Below are 14,778 nucleotides of genomic sequence, written 5' to 3' on the forward strand. Positions count from 1 at the left end.
CTGCGTTTGGAGGGACCTAAACCAATAAGTCAGCAATAGCAAGCTAAGCCGCCGAGGATACTGCCAACAAATTAAAATCCCGGGAGTTGGCGAGCCCGCTTGTCGTCCGACGTAAAACCGTCATTACCCGCGAGATGGGAGCCGGTTAGCGGAGCCATGCATCACAACATCACATCATATCACGCCCGTGCACGCCGAGAGAGAAAAAATAATAAATAATACTCTGGTGTTGTAATTTTATTACAGATATATGGCTTTGTACACAATACATTATAAGGTCGAGCGCGTGGCGTTCACCTTTCACTTAGACCAGTTCTTCACATAAGGGCGCACTTCTTTCCACAATAACACAAGTTATGGCCGCCTAAACCTCGTATAAAGCACGGACATGAGTAGGGATAGATATGAACAGTCCTACAGGGTCTCTAACGTAAGTACACATCCCCACGGGGGACAATAGGTGCAAGATTTTAACCAAATTGGCGCACAGATGGCGCTAATGAATATGAAATAGTTCAACGCCTGGGGCCGTGTAACGAAAAAATATCTATAATCAGAAAAGTTCTCTCTGAGGATATATTTGCATAAGTCGGCCTAATACCGCTGTATAAGGTTGTCAATAATTTAGCGAACACACAGTTGATCAGTTCTGAAAGGTGGGAACGCACGGTACATATTGATTACGATCTTGTGGAAATCATGTCGTCATATGTAATTGTTGGTTGGCGCGGTGGCACCCTTTAGTAATTGCTTATAAACCCTCACTTGACGCGTGGACCACAATAACACTTAACAAACCGCTCATTTCATCAAAACAGCCCCAAAATGCGCAAATTTACAGGTCATATTTGGGAAAGTAAGCGGTGTAGATTTCCTGACGAGAAATTTGGAGAAATAGACAGGAATTGTCAATAAATACAAATTGTCGGTGAGAAAGCCACGCAATGTAAGGAATGGAATTCTCATAAAAACATCGTTTTTACAACGTAAACGTTTTTAAAACTTTGTCCTTTGGGGTGTGCCAACACTACAACACAGCGCAACCGTTGCGTGATATCTCTCGTATAATTTGAGCAGGAAAACCTCCAGTAAGTCTGGTAGTAAAATTGGAATCAAGTTTCGGCCAGCGTTTCCAGGGTATGATGTAGAGGTGTGATTTCCTAGACCTGGCAAAGTAATCAAAAATAATCCAGCCTATTTCCTCACCCGTCACTCCAGACCAGAAAATCAATGGCGGGAGGCATCTTTTTGTCTCCAACGATTCGTCATCCTGACACAAAACGTAAGAGTCGACATTTTTACTTCCGATAGTCAATATCTTAAATTGCTATAAAGACTTGGACTCTGAGTCTATCCTAAGTTGTAACACATCACTTTTAACGGCTCTATAAAGAATTCAGGGGGCGCCCACAAACGCTGAGGAGGGACTACATAGCATATGCACCGCACACACGCACACCAAGCACGGAAAATATATAGAACATTGACCTAGGAAAATAAATCTAGGCAGCTACAAGGTGTTAAAGTCTTGATGAATTATGCAGTCAGTGTGGAAATTATCTGCTACCTCCACCGTTGTCATGCATCCTGACTGGCATCGGATCGCTGACGGGTACCTCGGCGGGGACCGCTGCTACTTGTCGCCGCACTCCTTGCAGAGGGCGGCCGGTGACGGACGCTGGACCTGGTAGGACATCGAGCTCGGCGGCGGGTACAACATGCACTTAGTGTCCGGGGTGGGGAGGTTGGCGGCCGACGGGTACGGCGTGGTCGGGGTGAAAGCTCCGTCGTAACAGGACATGGCAGCTTGGAGGTTGTGGTTCAGATATGCGACAAGTCTCCTCATTTCCTCCAAGGCGTTAGCCTGCATTAAGATGTAGTTCTTGGCCAGTAGAAGGGTCGCGATTTTGGAGAGCTTTCGGACGGAGGGACTGTGCGCGTAGGGTATGACGGAGCGCAGCTCGTCTAAAGCATCGTTCAAGTCGTGCATCCTTCGTCGCTCGCGGGCGTTTATACCGAGTCTGACGGGTACCTTCCGAGACTTCTTCTGTTTCCCGTCGGTGGGAGCTTGGTCTACCCCCGAGGCAGAACTGTCGTGTTCTTCCTGGTCTTCCGGATAACTGTCTGACAACCTTCCACCGCTCGGTGAGAGGCAAGCTTCTTCCTCCCGATCGCGACTGCCGCCGCCCTCGGCGCCAGGTGTCAAATCGCCCGCAAAGTCGCTCGGTCGACCCGTTGGATGCAGACGTTCTAGCTGGCCGTGCTCGATGCTCCTGAAGGCTGCCTCCTCGCTGAAAAGACCGTCCCCTCCTGCGTCCATCGCTGTGTACAACGCCAATAAAACGGGCCCTTAGTCAAGATTAGCGGCTGCACGGTCCGACTTCGCCGGGCCTGTTTTCAATAAAACATGTCAGAACCGGGTTTCATCCGCCTTAAATATGCCGCACATATCTGTGGGCTATCAGAAATACGGTTACATTGTCTGATACCGCGCCGGGATTTGCGCCTGTCAGTTTCCCGCTATGTCAGCCAATCGTACCTCCCAATTAATTACCTCGGTGACAGACGGATAAATTTCACTTATCCCATTGGCCAGTGCGAAGCCACCCGCCAGACCTACGCATTTGCAAGCACCCCCATAAACAGCTGAGATTATACACACACTAGCATACAATGGAAGAGAGGAGCCATCAACTAAATGCAAAGATAGCATATGGCGAATCCAATATAATTCCATATCATTACGCACACCTTCATCCGCCGGTGAGAATTTATTGCCCCTGTAGTGGGCTTGAGATTACGCCTCAATTTGCTTTCATTCCGCGCGAAAGTTTGATCGCTTCCGCGCCTATTAGCGACGCTTATTGACATTAAGGGCTGAATCCGTCTCCATAGAGTAATACATGTGACGTACAGACATCCATGGAGGACCGGAGAACGCACCGACAAAGTCTCTCCGTCCCCCCCGCACCCTGTCTAACCTTCCACTCATAACCAGGATTAAAGAGAACAAGTAGTCGATGTAATAACGCTATTTTCCTTTGCCCCCTAGAAGATCTCCATTACCGGCGACGCGTTGGTTTTCATGCCTTTTAACTTTGCCGAGTCTCCGAGAGGTGCTCTTCGTCTCATCGACTTTTCTGACCTTTGGTAGGGCCCGGTTCAGAAGAGACGCCATTAAATTTGCAGCCAAGCTGTATCCGGCGGTGCCACGCGGCCGGCCCAATCAAAGACGTGCTATCACACCTCCGCAACCTATAGGGCCGAGTATAGATTTTTTCATCACGCGGCCGAAGCTTTAGGTAATTTGGAGGAATCTCCAATATTGTACAGGATATCCCCCGGATGCCGGGAGACTGGAATCAGGAACGGCTCGATAAATAATTGCAACATGTAATGAAGTGCTATCGGAAATTTGTACACCGGCGCGTGAGAGCATTTAGTAAACGCTAGGCTGCTCTCCCGACGCCCGTCTCTTCCTCCTTTGTGCAGGGAGACGATGGAAACGATTCCCGCGGAAGGTATAACGAGGGCCCGCCGGTCTTGTCTGCCCCCTTTTTAGTTGCTCATTCCACGTGCATCGTTTACGGACTGATGGACAATCATGTGGGCAGACACTATCTGATAAAGGGCAAATCGGAAAATAGGATAGGAATCAACCACGGCCCGGCTATTAACGGGGATCTCCGCGTTGTTAAGTGTACAAAAAACGGTCAATTTAGGTCTATTACGGGCGCTAGGCGTAATAGAGGGCATTCGTTTTCCCGTTGACGGACTCATATGTTCTCCTCAATTTAGGCGACGCCTTTGAAAGGCGCCCGCTGCGCGTAGGGACCCACCGAATACACAAGGCAGATGGGCCGGTGTGAAAAAGCTTTTCAGGACTGATACTAATATTTCTCTTCTGCATTCACACCGGTAATCAAAGCGGCATAAAGTGCGCATACGTAAGTGATTAAGAGAACAAAGGCGGGCGAGGGTTATTGAATGTTACACGAGCGCGCAGCGCCGTGGAGGGATTCTATCGGCCGGAGCGAATGGATCCGACTCTTCTCCTCCCCGTTAAAAAAAGAAGCAATACGGGGCCGGGGCGATATCGAGTCGTCGCCGGACGCAACCGCAAGGTATGTCGGCGCGCACCGAATAACGGATCAGATCCGACAAATGCGATTTATTCCGCCCTATGATCTAATATGGCCAGATAAGGAGTCAGTGGTATTCAGCGGCGGGGGCTACACCAGCGGCTGCCGGCCCGAGATACGGAACGTTCGGCTCACTGAGCAGATTTAAGCAAAAAACCCATGCATGAAATTATCAATTTCAATGCCGGCGACAATAACTCAATACCTCAACTGTCGGATAAGTTTTTCTTGCTCGGCTCTATTATATTGTTACTGATACGGTTATAGATCACGTGTAAAGGCTTCTTCTTTTTTTCTATCAACTGTACGTACATCAAGGTACGAATTGCGACTGTTGTCGTAATCTAACCTCAATTACGACATAATGTAGTCAACGTTAGCACTACGCCACGGGGCAGAACAGAATTTGGTGCCGGGAAGAGACTTTATAAATGCAGCGTTGGGATTACGTTCCACGCAGGACGCTCGGAGGAAGTAGAATATGCGAGGAGGGCAAGGGCGTGCGCTCGTGCCTGGTAGAAGCCAAGTGAAGTTCCCGGCGTCCCGGTGGAGGCTGTGGAAAGAGAGACTTGGCGAAATGCACTTGCCGAGAGCCCATGAAAAACGCATTAGGCATGGCTGGAAACCGTGCAAATAATTCACTACAGCACTCCGGGGAGCAAGCCCTCTCCCGTCAAAGTTATTTTAGACGATGTTCAGCTCCCGTCTTCATATACATGATATACAGGACGGTTGTCGCTCTGGTCTCGACGTTCTTTTAGTATGGCACTGTTGCTACGGCAGCTGGTATCCTCGACGTATGACAAACAAAGCAAAAACGTTGCTTTTTACACGTATTTTGTATTCTATTTTGCGCCTTTGTGGCCCGACGGTTGTAGTACTTCCCTAAGCCCCTTTGTTTGACGGCATACAGACTCAAGGACAGAATGCCAGCTTTTGTGTGAACAGAACATAGAGCATTTGCCCCTGCAAAGTGGCCGCTTCAACCCTCTCCAAACATCGAGTCAAAGACACCACGTTGTTTACTTACAGCATATGTTACCCTCTTGACAGAGTTATTTCGTGGAAAGAAAAAGTAAGTTCGGATCGATTCTGGTGCAGTTTTCTTTCTTACTTTGGTCAGAAAGTTGTTTGTGGGAAGCAGTGTAAAAATCTGTGTATGAACATATGTGCCAGTATTCATTGAAGTGTTCGCGTGAAATCGCGCATTTGGGCAGAACCGTCGCGAGAGAGACCCCCTCCCCGCTCCGGGACTTTAGGGCTGGAGCCCCCTTTTGGCAGGGAAGACAGCGAAAAGGTTCGGTACAGCTGGACGGGCGAGTCCGCCACAATGGACGGAAAATTCCACTCGGTCACGCGCTTTCGGGCGGTGTCTTTTACCTCGGGAGCGGGTCTGTATGAGGTACGGTTTGGAGAAGTCCTCACGCTGAGAGTTATTCAGACCGTGTAATGGAATAGATCTTAATTAACTCGCGGCGGTAAAGAAGGCGTGGAAATGTGCGGCGAGGGACCGGACCCGCGGTCACCTCGTGTGCGGGAGGGTCAGCACTTCCCTCCGCCGGAGAGATGTCATTTCGCCGTGAATGTCACTTTGAGGTGACCCACCAAGGGCACGGCGCCCAGCTGATGTTGTCTCGCGCGTTATAGCCACTCCAAAAGACCCCGAACCAAGATTTCATTATCTTTCTCTTTGGCGTGAAAATAAGTTCTAGTTTCAATTCCCAGTGGAAGAACGTTTGATAGAGGTTATTAATCTATTGCAAAAACACAGATATGTCATAAAGATTGCAGCCTTTCAGTGATGTTATTTGAAGATAGATAAAAACGTATTTGTATAATGCGTCTCAGAAATATTACCCACAAGTTTATAAGATTGATTTTGCAGGACTTTTTGAAACTTGAGACTTGTAGCCCCGAGTACAGGGCGTAGTAGAGGGAAGTGGGATAGTAGAGAAAAGTCTTGGAAAAAAAAGGAAAATGGCAGCCGTTTTGTACAAGCATAGAAAGTTCAATTACATCAGCACGTTGCCATGACTACAAGAGAGTCTGTCACAAGAGCTGCTCCAGTCTCGGACATGACGAAACTTCCAGATTCGTGAAAGTGCACTTTTTTTCTCGCAAAGTGGATATACTTGTATATGTATCAAGTACATTCTAGATCTATCCTGTGAAGACAAAGAGAGTATATCTATAAATGAATCAAACTGTTGTTCGCGCCAAGTTTTGTCATTTTTGTCATGAACACTTCCAAAGACCTGTCAGGATCGATTTGCGAGACCATCCATCCCACAATGCTCCTGTTGTCTTTGTTTCCGAGCCCAAAAGCGGGAGGTCGGCCGTGCAGACCGCAGGGTTGTGACCGAAGGCGGCTCTTAACCCGGCACCCCGCCCCATGTGCCACTCCAATTATAAGGAGTGGAGACCTCGATGTTTTGTTGTGCGTTTTACATTATTTTACACCTCTTTGATGGAGAGAGGCGTCGTTGTATGTCGTTTTGTCGCCGAGAGGTGGACTCGACTTCAAGTACTACAAATGTGATTGTGACCACGAGTTTAAGTGCTATGATAAAACGTGTCTGTGAAACCCAAACCAAGTTGTTCAAAAAGGTTTATGAATAGTTTGAACTTGAGAACACTAGTTGTGAACTTGGCAATTGGATAGCGGCACATTTATCTCCTTCTTATGTTTCAGGAATTTCAGTATTGCAAGTCTAAAGGAGAATTTTTCTATAGTCAACCTTCGGTAAATCTTCAGCAGTGTATGTATGCTTTTCTCTCCAAGCAGAAGTTGGGTTTCGGCTTGTTTTTAACGTCTTTTAAGCGGTTTTATCGGGCTTTCTATTTTGTCCCATTTTCTTTATGTCGCCAACCCCATTAAGAAACCGTGTCAAAATAGAAAGCCGGGCAAAAACGCCTAAAAAGACGTAAAAAAACAAGCCGAAACCCAACCTCTGCTTGGAGAGAAGTTATTCAGCTTCAATGAGATTTGAATCGGTAAATGAAGAAGTGTAAAATTATTGGTGTTGATAACTTTGACGGCGGCGCCACCCACTGGCGGGGTCAGGGGTGACTGATACAGGTGGTTATGTCGGTGGGAACACGTGACCCCCGGCTGGGAACACGTCTGTGGCAATTTCACGCCGTGACATGCGCAGAGAAGTGTTTTTGTGCGGCGGTGCAGGGGTCATGCGCGTGGAAAATGGCCGCAACTTCTGTGGTGAGAGAGAAGTTCACAGGTCTAACAGGCATGCTGGTTAACAAAACAACAACAAACAAACAACAACAACAAAACAAAACAAATAAAAGTTCTCATACCTTCTTGAATGTTTTTTTGAGTGTCTTGTTGTATTCATTATTGTGAATTTCTGTGTAGGCGTTTCCCTGCCAGCCCGCTTTGAACCCGAGCCAAGTCAACCATCCCATTCTGAAAGTCTCTGGTTACACCGCTTTCCGCCTCACATCCTGTCACTTTACCATACTTTTGAAATTTTATTGAATAATACCATGCATAATAGAATATCTACATACGAACACACACCAAGACAAATAAACGAAAAAATCAAGAAACCGAAAACAATACCTCCATTTTCACGTACATTGTAAGTAAAAAAGACGCATATATGGCTTCGCACTAACAACTCCTTAGGTCAAATTCGTCACTATCAATTGAGTAGTACTTGTGTCAATAGGATGAGTAGGAGATCCAAAAGACATTGCTTTAATCCTTCGTAGTACTTGGTATATCATGAATAAAAGTTTTTAAAGAAGGACTTTAGAAAGCGGGCGTATGTGTAGTTGAATTACATTGTTTTATTTCTTATTTAGATACAGAACTGACTGACATAGACTCTTCTGGGAGAAGAGTTCGGATTTACGTTCAAACTAGCTAGGTATTTGTTATGTATTTATTATTATACTATTCACAAGTTTGAGTGTCTTGTCAGATTTTCTATAATGTACAAGTGGCGGTGATAATATAAGTTGTGCACAACTTGAGTCTGCTGCCATTTTGTCTTTGTCCATTTATTGATCACATAGAAATCTTTATTGAAACAACAAAAGTACAGCGACTTTCGTAAGGTCTACTGGATCTATACATACAAACAGTCAAGTGGATACAAATGAATTAACCTATACATAAATGTATATGAATAGATATAAGTAAATCAACATGTTAAGTCCAACGTATCATTTACACAATTGGTTCAAAGGTCTAAACATTATTTGATATATTGACTTTTTTTTGTACAGTAAGGGATATCTTATTTGTATTACTCGATGTTTCTTTGAAAGAATAAAAAAATAGATAAAAAAAGACCGCGGTCGATGACATCTGTCGCGTGATACCTCATTTTAAAAACAAGTGGTGATATGTCAAACAAAGTCCCGATAGGCGAGATATCACGTCGGAGCCGGACCTATTTGTATACAGTAAGGGATATCTTATTTGTATTACTTGATGTTTTTTGAATTTAAAAGAATTGATAAAAAAACTGCGGTCGATGACATCTGTCGCGTGATACCTCATTTTAAAAACAAGTGGTGATATGTCAAACAAAGTCCCGATAGGCGAGATATCGCGTTGGAGCCGGAGCGCGAGGACGGCGGTTTTTATCGATTTGTCACCACTTTAGTGAGAAGTGGCAATCTGTTGGATCTCTGACGCTGGATGTGGCGTGTTGGTGGCGGGTCCTGGGGAACTGATGTTGGGATGAGAGCCGACTCTAGCTCACGGCGGGAATTTAATATCGCTGTATCCCTGTTTAATGCAGCCCAATTCCACCGACAAAGAAAAGGGACCTGCGGACACAATAGGAACTCGTGTCTTTACATCGCGACAATGTCCTGTGCCAACCCTCATGATGTTGAATGTGGCTTTTAAAACTAATCGCCACTTCTATAAACTGACGCAATACAAGACTGTGGCTCACAACGCTTACTACGTATAGTTGATACATAGAATAAAGCATATCGTTACGTGACCCCCAAAAAATAAATGAAGTCACAGCGAATTTATATTGACATTGCAAACGTACAATATATGGTAAGCTTGTGCCACCGTATTATGTCATCATGGAACGATATTGATAATGATAACAAGTTCATTGTAAATGCATGCCCAAAGACTAGTTGCAAGTACATATAATTACATAGATATAATGATAATAAATACAATGATATCAAGAACAATTTCCTTCAGTATACTATATCATATTAGTCTACATCGAGCCAGTTTGTTGGGTTTGACTTCTTCTTTTGATATTAGTATATCCCGTATGACAGAGTCATCACTATTAATGTCATATCATAAATAGGTAAATATATCAAAGAATGTTTACACCTTAGAATCAATAGTGTAAACGATACGTTAGAATCATCATTTATGTAATCGTACATAGATTAATGTGTTTGTTGTATTCACTTGTTTGAGTGCATAATTGCAACAGGCCTTACGAAATTCGCTGTACTTTTTTGTGTCAATAAAGATTGTATCATATCATATGTAACGTCACCACTTAGTTCACAACAGAGAAAGACTATATCTCCACTCACCACAGTACCCAAGGCGCTTTCTTCTTATCATCATATTCTATTTGGCACATTCATGTGTTGCATCCACTTGGTTGTATTACGATGAGTGTATAATCATTGGGGTAGACCTAAAACGAAAAGTCGCTGTACTTTTTTGTGTCAATAAAGATTGTATCATATCATATGTAACATTACCACTACAGTACCCAAGGCGCTTTCTTCTTATCATCATATTCTATTTGGCACATTCATTTGTTGCATCCACTTTTTTCTTTGCACGAGTGCATAGTTGTAGTAGACCTTACGAATGTAGCTGTACTTTTGTTGTGTCAATAAAGATTGTATCATATCACATGTATGTTATGTTACCACTTAGTGCACAACAGAGAAATAGTTGGATACGATTCAAGTCGTTTACATCTCGAGCTCCCTGCAGAACCCAAGGTGGCGTATTCTTATCATCCATCTCTTGTTTGGGACATTCATTTGTTGCACCCACTCAAGTGGCTGTACTTATTTTGTAACAATAAGGATTGTATCATACATTAGAACCAATTGTGTAAATGATAAGTTGGACTCGACATGTTAATTTACTCATATCAATTCATATTCACTTATGTATAGGCTAAGTCATTTGTGTCCACTTAACTGTATGTATAGATGTCGTAGACCTTAGAAAGTCGCTGTACTTTTGTTGTGTCAATGAATATTTCTCTGTATCGTATGTAACGCCACAACACAGAAAGACTTGGATACATTTCAAGTCATCCACATCTCGACTCACTACAGAACCCAAGGCGGTGTATTGTTACCATCCATCTGTTGTTTTGCACATTCATTTGTTGCATCCACTTGTTTGTTTGTATGAATGTATAGTTAGAGAAGTAGACCTGACGAATACGAAAAGTCGCTGTACTCTTGTTGTGTCAATAGATATCGTATCATATCATATGTAGCGCTACACAACAGAGAAAGACTTGGATACGTTTCAAGTCGATCGTCTACATGTACATCTCCACTAACTACAGTACAGAACCCAAGGCGCTGCATTCTTACCATCAATCTCTTGTTTGTCACATCACGCTCAGCAGGCATTAAGTAATGGTCCATGTGGGAGACGCTATCTTCATCCTCATCAGCTTACCGAAGACATTAAATGGTTTATAAGATTAACGGCCTCCATTCTCCGCACTCCTCCTCAGAGGCAGTCGAGAAGCTACAGGCAAGTCTTCCAGGGAGACCTGTCAATGTGGCTTAAGTATTGACTCTTTGATACTCTTACTGTGCTTCTTAAGTCTGTTCTTTTGTATAAAAATATCAATTTGCTGTATTAATGCATGGTTGATATGTAATGTTTCTGATGTAGTATTTCTGTTGTAGTGTTTCTGTTTTGTTTCTGTGTGTCGTTTTCATTGTTCTGATTGTTTCGTTTATCATTGTTGTTGTTGTCGTTGTTGTTGTTGCAAGTTCGTAATTTATGTACGGTTGCTAAGGATAAAATGTTTCCAAAAGCAAAGAATAAAGATGTATGATGGCTATTTGCCTTTTCTACTAATGACTTAACATCATTTTATATGAAGAATGTATTTATCAGTGCATTTGTTTATGGTACTTACTTGTCTTGTAAGTCATTGGTTGAAGCAACTATTCTTTAACCTTACCTGCGATATACGCAAATGAAGAAGGCACGATTTAAGTTTGATTGATTGGTAAATCAATACGATGGTATATCAGTATGTTTATATTGATATATCAATATGTGTATATTGTTGCATCAATATGTTTATATTGATATATCAATAAACACATATCTATAAATATCAATATATTGATACATCAATATATCATATGATAGAACCCGGTAGCAACTACAATAGAGTGTAATTAATCTAATTTTGCTCGTTTTTATAATATCAATAGAAAGACACCACGTCTATATTATGATAGCATCTCCTTAATTATACCGACGGATAAAATATATATATAGGCGTAATAGCATCGTAATATAGCCAGCACAAAATCCCTCGATTGTAGCATGGACTTTAATGCTCTCTTGATTTTTTTAGAATGAAGCGTCTTCGACTTGGTACATACAATGACAAGTCTATGCAAAAAGTTCTGCCTCGACTGCCTGTATTCGAAGGCACATTACTCATTAGACGAAAATTGGAAAAAAAATATTTGGGGCAACATACTGTAAATGCATTTAAGTTCGCGTGGTTTTAATTTCGCGGTAGGGAGAAAATGGAGTGTTCACGGTGGTTTTAAGTTTGCGTTTGAAACAATAGCTGCGCTACAGAAACATTGGCATATGATATTCGTGGTGCCGGTGGTTTTAAGTTCGCGGCGGAAAGCTTACCGTGAAAACCGAAAACATAAAGCCACCGCAACTTTCTGTAGTTTGTTTCAGCTGTTCTCATCGTAATTGTATGTGATATTCTTTATTTATTGTTGCAGATGCAAAGGTCAAATGTCATACAACTATTATAGTGGACGGAGTAAATGACTTTGTCTTTTTCAGACTCGATTAAGGATGCCGACGATCACCAAGTCTCCCGAGATTACGCGAGACGAACACCGGAAGCAGAGGAGGCTCACGGGAGATCACGGGGTCAGACGAGACAGAAGAACAGTGGCGCCGGCCTAAGGCACTTGACTGCTAAATGCGTCCGGAAACATAAACTCACGTCTAATGCTAAGAAGAACAAAAAGTGACCGAAATACTTATCAATATTTTCACTCTCTTGAGTCTGTTCCTTTTACGTCAATAGCCAACTCTGACCGGCTTGTTAGATACCAAATATCATGATTGAAAATGTGTGATTAAAGGTGCAAATACAGTTTCTGCATTCATGTTTTTCTCCCTCGGTGTTATTCGGTAGTATCAAAACACCTGTAGAGTGAATTCAAAAGTTGTGATTGGCATAATTCTAGATGCCGATGTGAAAATATTCAGCTGCATTGTCCCCTTTACCCTTAACACAAACATGCTGTATGATTATTTAGTGTATAGAAATCATAATCATGTTACGTTCACACTTGACACTAGAAGTAAATCTCAACAGATGGCCGGTCTAGACCTTCCCGAGCTGCCGTCTCCAAAGAATAACCGTCGACAGAAAATGGATTAGTTTTGGGTCAGGCGACATATTTGATCCTGGGTCCCTCCCACGTCTGCCCTGACGACGTCTGGATCATTCTCACACAGACGTTTGTCACTCACGGTGACCCGAACCGACGGCTCTGATTTAGGCGGTCTCAGTTGGTTCAATCTGCGGAAAGAGGCCGCATGTTGGCGGTATCATGAAATTCTGACTTCTCCAGACTATCAAAATGGAAATTGGTCGGGATCATCGGATTGGGGGTCCGCCTCGGAGCACCTCCGACGCCCTCGTTGCCCCGCAGACAGACGATATTTGGGATTAATTCCACTTTCCACAATCTGGTTCGGTATTAGTTTGTATGCGGCATGTTTTGATAGAAATAACTCTGTTCCTAAGTAGCCGGACCTGCTTCTGGGAAAGGGTGAGAATGATCCTAACAAAAGTTCGCTATTGACATGAATTACATACACCTATTTGCTTTTTGCTGGGGTTGTATTAGATATCTTCCCGTGTCATGCTTGTTTTGAAACAATTATTTTCTATTTGCAACTTAGGAATTAATAGAATAGCAAGCCTTTACATCCCGGCGTAACGCACAATACTACATACCTGTCTACTGGTACCAAATCAAATAGCAGCCGTACAAACATAAAAACACGAATAGACTATACATGCAACAATGAATACACATTTAGAAAAGAATTTCTATACTGACAAACTGACCCTAGAAGACCTTGTACTATACTATATTATACTATTATTGGTGTTGCATAGTCTGTTGATGGAGGAATAGCATAATGTTCTACTTTAAGATGCGTAGTAATCTTCGAATATCTATAGAAGTTACCGATATCTGTCATAGACAGTTCTTAAGCATTTGCATTACTAAGGATATATGTCTGCACACTCTTTCGATTCTTTATAGTTAGCCGAGATATCTGCTTTATTCAACAGTTTGCGTTTTCGTGCACTCCATCAATGCAATCTTTAGTTATTTCGTATCTCTTGTCTATCTGTTATTCTGGGTCGGTTGCTAGCCGTATCGTTTTTAATTCTTAAAAAAAAAGACATTCCGATCCCGTTCACACACTCGTATGTTAATGTCCAGATATCATATCATATCATATCATATCATATCCATCAACACGTTAAAAGAAGGTAAGTTTTATAAAGTTTTTCCTTTTTTTTACAGAAATGTTTTATGAGCTTTTCTTTGCATTTTGCGCTAACTGTGTCCCAGCCCACCTCTAGAAATCCATGCTTTTAGCGCTGAAGACCAAACGACCTTCTTTCTCCCGGTCGTCCCATCTAGAAGGAAACTCATGTTAATCCTTTCCAGGTCAACTTCCATCCATTCACCATAAAACTTCCCCTCCTCAGATAAATCCGTAATCCCCTAATGATAGGAAAGCCCAGATAGGAGAGGAACAGGACAAATTGCCTTGGTCCCGGGATTAGAAAGGGTCCAACAAATTTGGCGCGCTTGTTTCGCGTGGTTGTCATAACTCCGGACGTAAATCTACCCCGTTTTCATCACTTTTTACCAAGTTTGCACATTTTTTGTCAGCTTTTCGGAACCTGCTCGGGGCGATAAGGCCTTTCAGCTGTCAGAAGCGACAATGTCGGGTTTTGAGCGATCGTTGGGTGCACCTTAAATCCGGTAGAACTGAGCCCCCTTCGTAATGGGGAGATAGCAAAACCATTACACGCTTGCTTCGGTCGGATAATGCCGTGCGTAATGAGTTACACGGCGTGACAGCGGTGCAGGAGCGGAGTCACCCCGTGTCAAGCCGCCACCGTCTAGCTGGGGACCCGGTGCCACGGCACTGGCGCCTAAGTGGGGCGGGATGCACCGCTAAATCACTTCAAGCGTCGTTCACTTCTGGGTGGGAGAGGGCAAGTAGCGTACAAGGGATTCACTTATGATGGGGGCCGTCAAGAAAGTGGCTGATGTCACACCAGAAGCTTGCATGCCGGACCGACGAACATCTTGTAAGAAA

At 43.4% G+C, this 14,778-nt stretch overlaps 1 protein-coding gene and 1 long non-coding RNA gene across 2 annotated transcripts; one reads left to right on the plus strand and one right to left on the minus strand.

Moving 5' to 3' along the window:
* Positions 1-222: 222 nt before the first annotated feature.
* Positions 223-2,684, minus strand: LOC136428843 (class E basic helix-loop-helix protein 23-like). The gene has a single exon (XM_066418636.1). The coding sequence runs from the start codon at positions 2,318-2,320 to the stop codon at positions 1,634-1,636; it is 687 nt and encodes a 228-aa protein (XP_066274733.1). The 5' UTR covers positions 2,321-2,684; the 3' UTR covers positions 223-1,633.
* An 8,190-nt stretch (positions 2,685-10,874) lies between these two features.
* On the plus strand, positions 10,875-12,514 carry LOC136426776 (uncharacterized). Its single transcript, XR_010754355.1, has 2 exons — positions 10,875-10,932; positions 12,196-12,514. It is a non-coding gene; the product is annotated as an uncharacterized lncRNA (long non-coding RNA).
* The last annotated feature ends 2,264 nt before the right edge of the window (positions 12,515-14,778 follow it).

The sequence above is a fragment of the Branchiostoma lanceolatum genome, chromosome 2 (assembly GCF_035083965.1).
Source record: "Branchiostoma lanceolatum isolate klBraLanc5 chromosome 2, klBraLanc5.hap2, whole genome shotgun sequence".
Classification (NCBI taxonomy): domain Eukaryota; kingdom Metazoa; phylum Chordata; class Leptocardii; order Amphioxiformes; family Branchiostomatidae; genus Branchiostoma; species Branchiostoma lanceolatum.

What these genes read in the sequence shown, in the direction of transcription:
- LOC136428843 (XM_066418636.1), bottom strand. Translation starts at nt 2,320, where the DNA reads ATGGACGCAGGAGGGGACGGTCTTTTCAGCGAGGAGGCAGCCTTCAGG.